Genomic DNA, 15,077 nt, shown 5'->3' with positions numbered 1-15,077 from the left:
AACATTGTGGATGGGTATAATTTGTACATATAAAATGCATAATAGTAATATTTAAAATCACTAAATCGGGTCATTTTGTATACACTTATTTAAATTTGAATCGTGCCGCTTCTGGGGGGATTCTGTTAAGATGCCGGCAAAGTCGGCTGAATCCGGTAGACGGAAACGGGCCGATGTACTTGGGACGATTCTGGACAGTCATTCATTTTGATTCTGGGCCGAGTTCAACACCCGATTCCGGGCCGATTCAATCAGTTCCGGCCACCCTGGAAGTGGGCCGTTTCTGGGCCAATTCCTCATTGCTAGCTGGGATGGGCACCCCCACAGCTAACACACACAACTTTCTCCACTGATACTACACATTCGTTCATCTCATGCCCTCCTGCACACTTCTCAAATCTACGAATCTCCCTCCTACACACTGCTGCAACATAAGCCCATAAATTAAAGCTCTCACGGGATAACTGACACATCCTAGCTTGACCTTGTTGGGCAAAACTCTGCATCAAAACTCAGCAGGACAGACAATGTGTTCTCCGTTTCACCATGGTCACCACCGGGTCTGCGTCACACCAAACGGCGGAGAAAATGTTCTAAACAGACGCTTCAGCTTTATAGCCCCTGTGACCTGTCTGGGTTACCCCTTCTGTCTGTGGTATAATTGGCTGCATTGCTCTGCTAACTAGCTAGCTATCTAGCAAAATTCTTAGTAGCCAGCCACTCCTTTGTCTAAGTACTGTATCTCTGGCCATCTAAACTTGGTAACGCGTACAAAGCTTGAGAGACGGCTGTTGGATTGTGATTGGATGATATCCAACGCATTCGCAACATGGCGACGTCCCAAGGATTCCAGATAGCACCCACCAAACTAAATTTAGAGGAACCTGCCTTTGTCCATTTACCCAAAGAAAGAGAAAGAGAGAAAAAGGCCATCAGGAAAAAGAAACTCAAGGAAATATAAGAACATACACACAAGCTTCAACTGATGCAAAGTCAGGTTGGTCATGAAAAGAGTGACATAAGCAGTAGAAGAATATAAATGATATACATACAAAACAAAACGTCTATTCTGTTCAACTGATCTCACTCATGACATGACTTTTAGTCTATTTTAGCATTACCTTTTTTTTTAGCATTAACGAAAAGGAGAAAACAAAAAGAAAGGAAACATCAGAGCAAAATGCAGGTCCTGGGCTTGTGAGAGGGTTGCTAATACCTATTTTTTACTTAAAAATTGCACCTTTGGTAAGGGCCTATAAGTAAGCATTTAGCCATAAAGTCTCTACACCTGTTGTATTCGGGGCACGTGACAAATACACTTTGATTTAATTTGATCAGTGTGGTGCAAAGTCATTGGGAAAGCAGAAATCGTACAGTGAATATGGCATACACGGCATCTTTATTGGGTGGATGGTTGAACCAAGACTTTTTTAATCGAGTTGCAGTAACACTGTCTGTGAGACAGGATCAACGAGACAAAACTCTTTGTTACTACTTGTGTATCCAACATGATCTACTGTAGAAGCATCTTCAACAATATATTATACACATTTAAAATATGCCCATTACATAAGAAAAGTCAATAGCAGCTGTATAACATGACTTAATACAACACACAGAAGTGGTAATGGCAACAATATGGAAAACCATAGCTTAATATAAAGTATGGAGTAAAAAATTAAGTAAAAATGTATTTTAAAAAAGGCGAATTCTCTGTCATGCAGTTAGCACTTGTCTGTACCAATGCAGCTAATTGACCTTCATAAGTTCCTGTATTTGTCTGGTCATCTATTATATTTGAATATTGCTGCGGTTTCTTTGGAAATCTGAATCGCAAAAAAGAAAAAGTACTTCAATACCATACATCATTTAAAGTGCTGTGTCTTGTTCAGAAGCTGGTTCAAGCTGGTCCATCATTTACTGAAGCGTCTAGACTCATAAACGTGTACAACAAAAAAGAGGCAAGTCTCTCAGACAGAACCCTTATACAGTGGCTTGCGAAAGTATTCACCCCTGTGCATTTTTCCTATTTTGTTGCCTTACAACCTGGAATTAAAATAGATTTTTGGGGGGTTTGTGTCATCTGATTTTCTCAACATGCCTACCACTTTGAAGATTTTTTATTGTGAAACAAACAAGAAATAAGACACACAAAAAAGAAAACTTGAGTGTGCATAACTACTCATCCCCCCAAGGTCAATACTTTGTAGAGACACCTTTTTCAGCAATTACAGCTGCAAGTCTCTTGGGGTATGTCTCTATAAGCTTGGCACATCTAACCACTGGGATTTTTGCCCATTCTTCAAGGCAAAACTTCTCCAGCTCCTTCAAGTTGGTTGGGTTCCGCTGGTGTACAGCGATCTTTAAGTCATACCACAGATTCTCAATTGGATTGAGGTCTGGGCTTTGACTAAGCCATTCCAAGACATTTAAATGTTTCCCCTTAAACCACTCAAGTGTTGCTTTAGCAGTATGCTTAGAGTCATTGCCCTGCTAGAAGGTGAACCTCCATCCCAGTCTCAAATCTCTGGAAGACTGAAACATGTTTCCCTCAAGAATTTCCCTGTATTTAGCGCCACCCATCATTCCTTCAATTCTGACCAGTTTCCCAGTCCCTGCTGATGAAAAACATCCCCACAGCATGATGCTGCCACCACCATGCTTCACTGTGTGGATGATGTTCTCGGGATGATGAGAGGTGTTGGGTTTGCGCCAGACATAGCATTTTCCTTGATGGCCAAAAAGCAAACTTTTAGACTCATCTGACCAGAGTACCTTGTTCCATATGTTTGGGGAGTCTCCCACATGCCTTTTGGCGAACACCAAACGTGTTTGCTTATTTTGTTCTTTAAAGCAATGGCTTTTTTCTGGCCACTCTTCCGTAAAGCCCAGCTCTGTGGAGTGTACGGCTTAAAGTGGTCCTATGGACAGATACTCCGATCTCCGCTGTGGAGCTTTGCAGCTCCTTCAGGATTATCTTTGGTCTCTTTGTTGCCTCTCTGATTAATGCCCTCCTTGCCTGGTCTGTGAGTTTTGATGGGAGGCCCTCTCTTGGCAGGTTTGTATGCTGTTCTTTGTATGCCATTTTAATATTTGATAATTAACCAATTATATTAGGCCACTCTTGGCCATGATTACAGACACCTGTGTCTTTTGACACTATATAAACGAGTCATCCCGCAGTGTTTGTGATTATACCCTGATGAAGACAGCTTGGCTGTCGAAACGTTGGTAATAAAATTTTTGCATCTGAGCTCCTAGAGTGTGCGGAATAAACGCTCTCTTTTATTTTTAAGTTTTCTACTCCGCTAACCAGCACCTTGCCTAAATAGGTGTGCGTTTATTTTCCTTCTAGATAGGTTTGTTATGGTGCCATATTCTTTACATTTTTTAATAATGGATTTAATGGTGCTCTGTGGGATGTTCAAAGGTTCTGATATTTTGTATAACCCAACCATGATTTGTACTTCTCCACAACTTTGTCCCTGACCTGTTTGGAGAGCTCCTTGGTCTTCATGGTGCCGCTTGCTTGGTGGTGCCCCTTGCTTAGTGGTGTTGCAGACTCTGGGACCATTCAGAACAGGTGTATATATACTGAGGTCATGTGACAGATCATGTGACACTTAGATTGCACACAGGTGGACTTCATTTAACAAATTATGTGACTTATGAAGTTAATTGATTGCACAAGATCTTATTTGGGGACTTCACAGCAAAGGGGTGAATACATATGCACACACCACTTTTCCGTGTTATAATTTTTCAATTTTTTTGAAACAAGTTATTTTTGAAATTTCCTTTCACCAATTTTGATTATTTTGTGTATGTCCATTGCATGAAATCCAAATAAAAATCTATTTAAATTACAGGTTTTAATGCAACAAAATAGGAAAAACGCCAATGAGGATGAATCATTTTGCAAGGCACTGTAGAACTCACAACATTATTCCAGAAAAGTCCACAAATCTTCACATCAATAGATTCATTGTGTGTTGGACCAAGCCATGTTTTATGGCAGGTCCAGGTCAAAGGCTATAATTCTTGGCTAAACATACATTTTAAAAACAATAAAATGGTGCCATCTGCTTTGCTTAAAAGAAAGAATTTTAAATTATTTATACTTTTACTTTTGATACTTACGTAAGTATTTTTTATAAATTACATTTACTTTTGATACTTAAGTATATTTAAAAACAAATCAATTTACTCAAATAGTTTTTCACTGAGTGACTTTTACTTCAGTAACTTCATATTAAGGTATCTATACTTTAACTCAAGTATGACCATTGGGTACTTTTAGGTGTTGATGAAAGACTCTGTAGCACCAGTGCTGTTGGAAGAATTTGCAACTTCCGAAACATTGTAGACATCTGTCAAAGCAAGAGAAGTCAAACAGTTGGTTTGTTATATAAAGCAAGGCAGGGTGATTATTTAAGAAAACAAATATTTAAAGAACTGTGATCATTTCAAAATTCAAATTTAAAAAAATGGTGAGCTTACTCCTCCTTATCCTTCTTCGGATGAAGTTTAATGCACTGGTTGATGATGTTGCCGCGCCACCACTAGTACTCTGGAATGGACAAAATAAATGATATACACTCATTGGGCAATCAATATTTGCTGATACAGTAGTAAGTCTTATCAGAGAGAACTGGATCTATGAGGAAGGCCAAAAGCAGCCCATTAAACTCATGGTTTAACTTGAGAATTCTGAAATTGCAAAACATGTTTAAGTACAAGGATCATCAGTGCACATAGTACACATGTAATTAACATGAATCATTTGAGGTAAATATAGAAGAAACGGTGGGAAGAGATGTACTTACCCTCGTACGGTCAGAGCCTGGGAGGATGGAAGAGAACGTTCCTACTATAGCTGACCGGATCTGAAAGCACAGGACCATTTAATTAAAAAATCACAACACTCTTAAATGCAAAAAGGTATAAACAAAAAATTTATGACTTTTCAGACACATACCTTGCCGTCTAAAAGTGTTCCAAACACCAAAACAAAGAAACCCTTTTCAAGAAAGATTAAAGATTAATGTACATAATACAATGTTGCCAATGTTGTCCGACATCATGAAAATAAATGTAGTTGTAAACATGTTGACATTTTACATCAGAACTCATTACTTGCAACTTTCAGTTGGAAAATAAAAATGAAATAAAGATTTCAGTGTATGGCACTATTATGGAAAATAATGCACCAATGTATTCAGTTACCTGTAGTGAATTGAAGAGGGCAAATACAACATGGATTCCCTTATTTGTTGGATCAACCATGGTTCCTACTCCCAGTCCCCAGGTAAGGCCAAAGAATGGAGTCAGAATGGCCAGACACCTGGCAATGACCACAACAGCATTTCTCTCATCTGGCTGGGTAGCATCCCCCACCCCTCTCCTCAGCATTTTGTACAGAACCACAATCAGGATCAAAAAGTTGATGACCACTATGGTCAGGGCAGGGATCACAAAAGCAAGGAGAGCCATTGTCTTGTCCCAGTTGAGCCAACATGCCTGGTTTTCCTTGATGTATCCACCACTAGGAGCTGTTGCTGCCACAGTAACAACAGCAATGATAAGAGGTGCCCCATAGCCTACTGAGAAGCCAATAGCCAGCATAGTTGATTTTGACATATGGGAGAAAACCAAGATGGTCCGGTAGAAAAGGAGAAGGCCTGAGATCAGCATCCAAAAGAACAGAGCAAGGTAGAAAAAGTGAATGAAAAACGTAGCTGCAGTACATGCCGGTATAGGTGTTGTGGTGTCTTCGCCTGGGTTTTCAAGGGTATTTTTTGATATTGATGCACCAATAATGAACCAAATGTCGGCAATCAGGAGAGACACAGCGATGTTCACAATGGAGACATGGCGCATGTAAGAGGTGTTGTTTCTGGTCATGGCCTTCCATACACAAGCCTCAATGATGAGACAAATGACTAAGCTACCCATCGATATGCCAACTCCAACATAAGTGATTATATCCAAAGCATCTTGAATCTCTTTCGGAATGGAAGTTGACATCAAAATGGAGAAGGAGGTCAGATGGTTACAGTGACAGGTGACCTTGCCCTTCTCATTAGACTTCAGTTTACATCCTGTGTCATCCCATCCTCCAAGGCTGTTAAAAAGGCTGAAGTTCCAGAAAACACACTGAGGATTGAATGTGAGCGACTTGTTCAACTTGTCGAAGCTCAATGAGACATTTTTAGTCGTTCCATTCAACTTCACCATCACTACAACACCATTGATGGTGTTGTCATTGGCACTTTGGTTGCTGCCATTCCTGGCAGGTAACACATTTCTGAGGGTGCGGAACGTTAGAGTGGTGATGGTGAGGTGATTGGAATTAGTCTCTGGAATCTCTATTAACACACTTGAACTTAAGTTTGTGCTGAATGAGTTGTCAAATGTGTCTTGGTTTAACTGAATTAGATTTGTTGTCACATTAAAGGACGTCGTTGGGAGAGAACCTGCAAAAAATTCCATGGAGCCCAGTAAACTAGAGCTGGTGTTCTTATTTTGGTCGGCATTGAGAAAGACCCAGGATTCTTTTGCTTCATCAGAAACTAGGACATTCACTGTTTCTAGAATGTTCTGGGAGTCAATGAGAAATCTGAGTTAGGTCCAAACTTAATGTTAATACTTTAGTTGTTATTTTTTAAAGCAAAACATGCACTTATGCTTATCTCACCACTATCAATAAACTTAAGCCTATTTCATTAGTTTTACTTTATTTAAAGCATCAACCTATTTTCCAAACTTCATGCATTCAAAGTATACTAAAACCAAGTGAACTGATATACTGTATATTTTTGTTTCTCTTGCACTGATCTCTACAGTTTATCTGTGCTTGTTTTGTTTGTTTTCAACATACCTTTATCTCAGACTGGCTGATATTCTTTGAAACGCTTGCAACAATTCTCAGAATATCAACAATGGTCGAAATAGTTGCACTTGAACTAACGATTTTCTCTTTTAGATCAACAGCGGTATTATTAAGTTTTGTTAAAAATTCTTCAACTGTTGCCTCTTTCAAGTCCTGCAGAGGAAGATATGATTATACTTAGCAATTATCCTGAATGTCATACACTTACATTTAGGACATCTAAGAGAAACATGTTTGAAAATAAATAAATATCATAATTGCTCACAAAACTCTCAAATCATACAAATGAGTTTTCCTTCAAATGGATAACAACAACAGAAAATCATGCTCCAAATGATAAATACAGTCAAGACAACGATTGCTAGGGTTTACCAGTCATGGTAGGTGTTATTAAAAAGTATTACCTGAGATGAGATCAGTAGCTCATTGATTGCAGTCAAGACACAAGTGTCAGTCTGAGGTATCCAATGTCCACTTTTACAAATCGCTGTCTTTCTTCCATCCTCACCTTTCTTACATAGTGCCACTGATGTGTCTTTCTCTTGGCCACTACCATATTCCTGATCGTAGCAAATTATATCTAGAAAACATTATTTATTTTTTTAGAAATTTGAAACAGCAAATACTGTATTCAAAGACAGAAAATACTGTACTTACCTCCTACGAAAATAGTCAATTTTGTAGTCTTTTCATATCCTGTTGGGTCTTTCACTTGGCATGTTAATGTGACAACTTTGGATGATACATCACAGTTTTGAATTTGATAGTTATATTTAATGCAATTGTCAGGAGTCTCATCTATAAATGATACATGTAAAAAAAAGGTCAGATGGTTATAATATAGATAACATGGTTTATGCGTTTATTTATTTGGTCTCTTGTCATATTGAAAAGGAAGTCTGATTTTCAACAAACACTTACTTGTGGGCAATTCTACATCGCCTTCTTTCCACATTAGTTTATAGGGAGTCTGCACACAACACTCCAATGGCTGACTATTCCCCGCCGAACAATGGGTATTGATTTCTGTCTTCGTTTGAATAATGGGAGCATCTTTGATGTCAATTTGACCCCTTTGGTAGAAATAGATTTCGTCACTCTTCAGAGTGCATTCATATTCCCCTGGGATGAAACAATATTGACATTGTTGAGTCAAGAAACAATATCTGGACAGAATTTTTTTTTCATCCTTTGTCTTCTTTAACTTTGGGTGGGTATGCTCTGGGTTTTTAGATTTCAATGTTATAGAAACCAAAATGTAACAGTGATTAAAAAAAGATAATAAAATTGTCATTACACAATTGATCATATTTAGATTATAGACTCCTGCTTTCCTGCCAGGGTAGTTTAATTGTATTTTAAAAAAGCGTAAAAAATGCACTCTTCAACTTACCTTTATCATCAGCAATTACATTTTTGATACCAAGTGTTGTCTTTTTTGATGCAAAATCATCTGTATTGATGGTGAACCTTCCAGTCGATGTTAAAACTCTTCCCTTTCGTTTCCACTCAACGCTTTTAATAGTACCCATCTTTACAGTATCAGGAGGTGGTCCACACTCCAGAGTCATGGTGCCATCAGTGTAAATGGTAGTTGGTTTATACCTTAATACTGTGCTACCTTGGAAAAGATTGAGACATTCGTGGTCAACAGTTTTTTAGACCGATATTTAAAGCATCTTTTTTTTGGTCATAAGAATTTGCAATAATGTGATTTGAGAACGTTTTTAAGGACTTACTGCTATAAATAATATTGAAAGAGCTAATATCAACTTGATACAAAGCTGGAAGTGATGTTGCAAGTCCAGCATTAGCTTTGTTAATTGCAGTGGGATCTGCAGCTGTGGTCCTAACATCAAAGTTGGCTATAACACTTCCACGGCTGTTAACAGGAACCAAAGAGAGAATACAGAAATAAATACATGTTGAATGGAAACAGCTTACTTCCATAACAACAGTAGATACCTACCTGAAACTTGTCAATGTTGCTGAAATAAACCCTGGCATGTTCTTCCTATACTGGGCCTGGATCTGTGTGAGATAATGACATTGATCATGTAAAAAAAAAATGTTGCAATATTTCCAATGCACTACATGACCAAAAGTATGTGTAAACCTGCTCGTCGAACTATGGAGTGGGTCCCCCCTTTGCTGCTATAACAGCCACTCTTCTGGAAGGCTTTACACTAGATGTTGGAACATTGCTGTGGGGACTTGATTCCTTTCAGCCACAAGAGCAATAGTGAGGTGATGATGAGCAATTAGGCCTGGCTCGCAGTTGGCGTTCCAATTCGTCCCAAAGGTGTTCGATGGGGTTGAGGTCAGGGCTCTGTTCAGGCCAGTCAAGTTTTTCCACAATGATCTCGACAAACCATTTCTGTATGGACCTCGCTTTGTGCACGGGGGCATTGTCATGCTGAAACAGAAAAGGGCCTTCCCCAAACTGTTTCCACAATGTTGGAAGCACAGAATCATCTAGAATGTCATTGTACGCTGTAGCGTTAAGATTTCCCTTCACTGGAGCTAAGGAGCCTGAACCATGAAAAACAGCCCCAGACATTATTCCCCCTCCACCAAACTTTACAGTTGGAACTATGCATTTGGGCAGGTAGCGTTTTCCTGATTAGTTTGCCAGACTGCCAGATGGTGAAGCGTGATCCATCACTCCAGAGAACGCATTTCCACTGCTCCAGAGTCCAATGGCGGTGAGCTTTACACCACTCCAGCCGATGCTTAGCATTGCGCATGGCTTGGTTTTATACACCTGTCAGTAACGGGTGTGATTGAAATAGCCAAATCCAATCATTTGAAGGGGTGTCCACATACTTTTGTATATATAGTGTACATCCGAAGCATTCATAATCATTACAATGAAAATGTATCCTGGCTAGATAATTGGATGAATAGTTATTTAATGCATTTGATAATTTACTTGGGCCAACAATAGGCTTGAGTCATGTACTTACAACTGGTTCAATATCGCCTTTGTACTTTTGGTATTTGACACTATTTTTATCATTTAGTTCGTTGGTGAACTCTTCATTCATTTTGAAGGACATCGCCAGCAACAGAATATCTGAAACAAAAGAAGAAGAATGACAAACGTGCTTAAATGGAATGGAATTGTTGCTACCTATACTGTATATCCTATTATTCACTCCCCTCCATATGGATTTGGACAGTGGAGATAAAGTGTTACATTTGGTTTTATACTCCAGCTTTTTGGAATTGAGATCAAATATTTCATATGAGGCAACAGTACAGAATGTGTCCTGTTATTTGAGGGTATTTTCATACATGTCTGTTTTACTGTTTAGAAATTAAACCACAGGGCCTCCCAAGTGGCCCTGAGATTAGAGATTTTGGGTTCGAGTCCAGGCTCTGTCACAGCCGGCAAAGACCGGAAGAACCATGGGGCGGCGCAGAATTGTCCCAGCGTCTTCCGGGTTAGGGGAAGGTTTGGCCAGCAGGGATGTCCTTGTCCCATCGCGTACTAGAGACTCCTGTGGCTGGCCGGGCACAATGCACGCTGACACGGTCGCCAGGTGTACGGTGTTTCCTCCGACACATTGGTGCGGCTGGCTTCCGGGTTAAGTGGGCATTGTGTCCAGAGGCAGTACGGCTTGGTTGGGTTGTGTTTCGGAGGACGCACAGCTCTTGACCTTCGCCTCGAACGAGTCCGTACGGGTGTTGCAGTGATGAGTCTGACTGAACTGACTGATACCGTGAAATTGGGGAGAAAATGTTTTTTTGTTTTTTATAAAAAAAAAAAAATAATTAAAAATTAAAAATAAAGAAATTAAAGCACTTTATGTATCTTGTCCCCACATTTGAGAAAGTCATAAGAAAAATGTACTTATAGTGTAGTAAAGTAGTCACAAGTGTAGTATTTGTTCTCATATTCCTTGCACTCAACGACTGAATCAAGCTTGTGACTCAACAAACTCATTGAATGCATTTGCATTTTGTTTGTGTTTCAGATGATATTTTTCCCTATAGGAACTGAATGGTGAATAATGCATTGTGTCATTTTGGAGACCCTTTTATTGTAAGTAAGAATAGAAGATGTCTCTGAACACTTCTACATGAATGTGGATGCTACCATGATTATGGACAATCGTGAATGAATCGTGAATAATAATGACTGAGAAATTAACAGAGGCACATCATACACCCCAAAAATGCTATTGCTAATGCTGAGAGGTTAACATGTTTTGTTGTAGCCTCTGTAACCTTCTCACCCATCAAGGTTCATGATTGATTCATGATTTTTCATAATCACGGCATAATCAGGATTTATCTAGCAGTGTTCAGAAACATCTTCTATTCTTACACATACCAGCTGGTTTTGTAGTTGGTGGTGGTGTTGTTGGTGGTGGTGGTATTGTTGTTGTTGGTGGTATTGTTGTTGTTGGTGGTATTGTTGTTGGTGGTGTCGTTTTTGTAGTTGCTAGTGGTGGTTCAGTAGTTACTGTAGTTCCTGTTGGGAGAGACACATGGCTTAGTAGTAAGTGAAAGCTACAGTACAAAACCACCTACCTGTGGTGGTTGTTCTCTGCTCTGTTGTGGGCTAAGGTGTTGCAGAGGCTACAGCAAAGCGGTAATATACAGTAGTGACAGACAAACTACATTGTTAGATCTGTTTGGTGAACTATGGTTCACCTACTGGTGAATGTGGTCAGGATTCATTTAGAAGTGTTCAGAAACATCCTCTATTCTTACACACACCGGCAGGTTTTGCAATTGTGGTTGGTGATGGTATTATCACAGTTGGTGGTGTTGTTTTTGTACTTAATGCTGGTGTTGATTCAGTAGTTAATGTATTTGTGGGTGCAGTAGAGTCTACAGCAGAGAAGTAACAGATTGTTAGGTCTGTTTGGTGAAGACCGCTTTAGACAGGTTTTGTTATACAGAAGTTGATGACACTTACCAGTGTCTGTGGTCGGTTGTGTTGTGGGGTCAACTGTAGTGGTCTGATTTGTTGTAGCTGCAGGTGTAGTAAAGTCTACCAAGAGAGAAGTAACATAGTGATAAACTAAAGAAGCAGATTAACAGAAACTCATAATGACTCAGAAAGTATTATTTGATGGCCTTTAAAAGCACTTAGCCTGGTCACTGTGGTCAGTTCTGTTGTGACAGATAGTGACAACAAAAATGCCATTTTGTTCTGAACTAAAATATGTTAGCAGTCATACTGGTAACTGTGGTCAGTTGTGTTGTGGGGTCAGCTGTAGTACTTTGTCCTGTTGTGGGGGGAGTTGTTGTAGAGTCTACAGAAGGGAAGAAACATGGTGATTGAATGTCAGATCGTTTGGTGGTGAACTCTGCTTCAGACAAGTTTTGTTCTCCAGAACTTGATGAAACTTACTGGTAACTTTGGTCATTTGTTCTGTAGTGCTGGCCTCAGGTGTCGTAGAGTCTTAACAAGAGAGAAACAGAAATTGTGACAAATATGTGAGGAACTGAGGTTCAGAATAAATGATTTTCAGCAGTTAATGACTGTATTTCCAGGTAACTGTGGCCAGTTGTGTTGTGAGGTCAGCTGTAGTACTTTGTCCTGTTGTGGGTGCAGTTGTTTTAGCGTCTACAGCAGGGGAGAAACACAAATGTTGTTCTCCAGAACATGATGATACCTACTGGTAACTGTGGTCAGTTGTGTTGTGTTATCAACTGTAGTTATTTGTTCTCTAGTGCTGGCCTCAGGTGTAGTAGATTCTAAATTAGAGAGAGAGAGAGAGAGAGAGAGAGAGAGAGAGAGAGAGAGAGAGAGAGAGAGAGAGAGAGAGAGAGAGAGAGAGAGAGAGAGAGAGACAGACAGACAGACAGACAGACAGACAGACAGACAGACAGACAGACAGACAGACAGACAGACAGACAGACAGACAGACAGACAGACAGACAGACAGACAGACAGACAGACAGACAGACAGACAGACAGACAGACAGACAGACAGACAGACAGACAGACAGAGAGCGAGGGAGCGAGGGAGAGATTGTGACAAACGTGAAGACCCGAATTTCAGAACAAATTATTTTTACGAGTACTTGATTGTATTTACTGGTAACTGTGATCAGTTGTGTTGTGTTATCAACTGTAGTTATTTGTTCTGTAGTGCTGGCCTCGGGTGTTGTAGAGTCTAAAGCAGAGAGAGAGAGAAAGAGACTGTGACAAATATGTGATGAACTGAAGATCAGAACAAATCATTTTCAGCAGTTAATGACTGTATTTCCAGGTAACTGTGGTAAATTGTGTTGTGGGGTCAGCTGTAGTGGTCTGTTTTGCTGTGGCTGCAGGTGTAGTAAAGTCTATCAAGAGATAAGCAACATAGTGATAGATTGAAGAAGAAACATATTAATATAAACTCATATTATGTTTAGAATTGTTTTTACCAGCCTTTAGAAGCTCTTAGTCTAATGGTCACTAGTGTCAGTTCTATTGTGACAGATAGTGACTTGTTAATGCAGCTTTGTACTGAACTAAAATATATTAGTGTTCACTTACTGGTAACTGTGGTCAGTTGTGTTGTGGGATCAAGTGTAGTACTTTGTTCTGTAGTGCTGGCCTCTAAAGCAGAGAGAGAGAGAGAGAAAGAGAGAATGGGACAAATGTGTGAAGAAGTGGAATTCTGAACAAATTATTTTCACCAGTACTTGATTGTATTTACTGGTAACTGTGGTCAGTTGTGTTGTGGGGTCAGCTGTAGTAATTTGTTCTGTTGTGGGTGCAGATGTTGTAGAGTCTACAGCAGTGGAGAAACACACATTTTGTTCTCCAGAACCAGATGATACCTACTGGTAACTGTGATCAGTTGTGTTGTGTTATCAACTGTGGTTATTTGTTCTTTAGTGCTGGCCTCGGGTGTTGTAGAGTCTAAAGCAGAGAGAGAGAGAGAAAGAGACTGTGACAAATGTGTGATGAACTGAAGATCAGAACAAATCATTTTCAGCAGTTAATGACTGTATTTCCAGGTAACTGTGGTAAATTGTGTTGTGGGGTCAGCTGTAGTGGTCTGTTTTGCTGTGGCTGCAGGTGTAGTAAAGTCTATCAAGAGATAAGCAACATAGTGATAGATTGAAGAAGAAACATATTAATATAAACTCATATTATGTTTAGAATTGTTTTTACCAGCCTTTAGAAGCTCTTAGTCTAATGGTCACTAGTGTCAGTTCTATTGTGACAGATAGTGACTTGTTAATGCAGCTTTGTACTGAACTAAAATATATTAGTGTTCACTTACTGGTAACTGTGGTCAGTTGTGTTGTGGGATCAAGTGTAGTACTTTGTTCTGTAGTGCTGGCCTCTAAAGCAGAGAGAGAGAGAGAGAAAGAGAGAATGGGACAAATGTGTGAAGAAGTGGAATTCTGAACAAATTATTTTCACCAGTACTTGATTGTATTTACTGGTAACTGTGGTCAGTTGTGTTGTGGGGTCAGCTGTAGTAATTTGTTCTGTTGTGGGTGCAGATGTTGTAGAGTCTACAGCAGTGGAGAAACACACATTTTGTTCTCCAGAACCAGATGATACCTACTGGTAACTGTGATCAGTTGTGTTGTGTTATCAACTGTGGTTATTTGTTCTTTAGTGCTGGCCTCGGGTGTTGTAGAGTCTAAAGCAGAGAGAGAGAGAAAGAGACTGTGACAAATGCGTGATGAACTGAAGATCAGAACAAATCATTTTCAGCAGTTAATGACTGTATTTCCAGGTAACTGTGGTAAATTGTGTTGTGGGGTCAGCTGTAGTGGTCTGTTTTGCTGTGGCTGCAGGTGTAGTAAAGTCTATCAAGAGATAAGCAACATAGTGATAGATTGAAGAAGAAACATATTAATATAAACTCATACTATGTTTAGAATTGTTTTTACCAGCCTTTAGAAGCTCTTAGTCTAATGGTCACTAGTGTCAGTTCTATTGTGACAGATAGTGACTTGTTAATGCAGCTTTGTACTGAACTAAAATATATTAGTGTTCACTTACTGGTAACTGTGGTCAGTTGTGTTGTGGGATCAGGTGTAGTACTTTGTTCTGTAGTGCTGGCCTCTAAAGCAGAGAGAGAGAGAGAGAAAGAGAGATGGGACAAATGTGTGAAGAACTGGAATTCTGAACAAATTATTTTCACCAGTACTTGATTGTATTTACTGGTAACTGTGGTCAGTTGTGTTGTGGGGTCAGCTGTAGTAATTTGTTCTG

General features: G+C 39.5%; 1 protein-coding gene across 1 annotated transcript in view; it reads right to left on the bottom strand.

The window, feature by feature from the left end:
- Positions 1-4,127: 4,127 nt before the first annotated feature.
- The window catches only part of LOC112251496, a 30,150-nt gene continuing 19,200 nt past the window's right edge, over positions 4,128-15,077 (bottom strand). Inside the window, exons 56-79 of the mRNA XM_042322696.1 lie at positions 14,865-14,927; positions 14,422-14,499; positions 14,131-14,193; positions 13,686-13,763; positions 13,395-13,457; positions 12,952-13,029; positions 12,530-12,607; positions 12,261-12,311; positions 12,088-12,162; positions 11,823-11,897; positions 11,232-11,372; positions 9,859-9,968; positions 8,862-8,923; positions 8,632-8,774; positions 8,286-8,513; positions 7,814-8,014; positions 7,550-7,690; positions 7,297-7,472; positions 6,881-7,045; positions 5,227-6,600; positions 4,979-5,020; positions 4,827-4,886; positions 4,501-4,570; positions 4,128-4,370 (exon numbers count right to left, since the gene is read on the bottom strand). Coding sequence (XP_042178630.1) covers positions 4,297-4,370; positions 4,501-4,570; positions 4,827-4,886; positions 4,979-5,020; positions 5,227-6,600; positions 6,881-7,045; positions 7,297-7,472; positions 7,550-7,690; positions 7,814-8,014; positions 8,286-8,513; positions 8,632-8,774; positions 8,862-8,923; positions 9,859-9,968; positions 11,232-11,372; positions 11,823-11,897; positions 12,088-12,162; positions 12,261-12,311; positions 12,530-12,607; positions 12,952-13,029; positions 13,395-13,457; positions 13,686-13,763; positions 14,131-14,193; positions 14,422-14,499; positions 14,865-14,927 — 3,689 coding nt within the window. The 3' untranslated portion in view covers positions 4,128-4,296. The remainder of the gene's footprint in view (positions 4,371-4,500; positions 4,571-4,826; positions 4,887-4,978; positions 5,021-5,226; positions 6,601-6,880; positions 7,046-7,296; positions 7,473-7,549; positions 7,691-7,813; positions 8,015-8,285; positions 8,514-8,631; positions 8,775-8,861; positions 8,924-9,858; positions 9,969-11,231; positions 11,373-11,822; positions 11,898-12,087; positions 12,163-12,260; positions 12,312-12,529; positions 12,608-12,951; positions 13,030-13,394; positions 13,458-13,685; positions 13,764-14,130; positions 14,194-14,421; positions 14,500-14,864; positions 14,928-15,077) is intronic.

This window comes from Oncorhynchus tshawytscha, linkage group LG05 (genome assembly GCF_018296145.1).
Source record: "Oncorhynchus tshawytscha isolate Ot180627B linkage group LG05, Otsh_v2.0, whole genome shotgun sequence".
Taxonomy (NCBI): Eukaryota; Metazoa; Chordata; class Actinopteri; order Salmoniformes; family Salmonidae; genus Oncorhynchus; species Oncorhynchus tshawytscha.
This window is presented reverse-complemented; position numbering and strand designations above follow the sequence as displayed.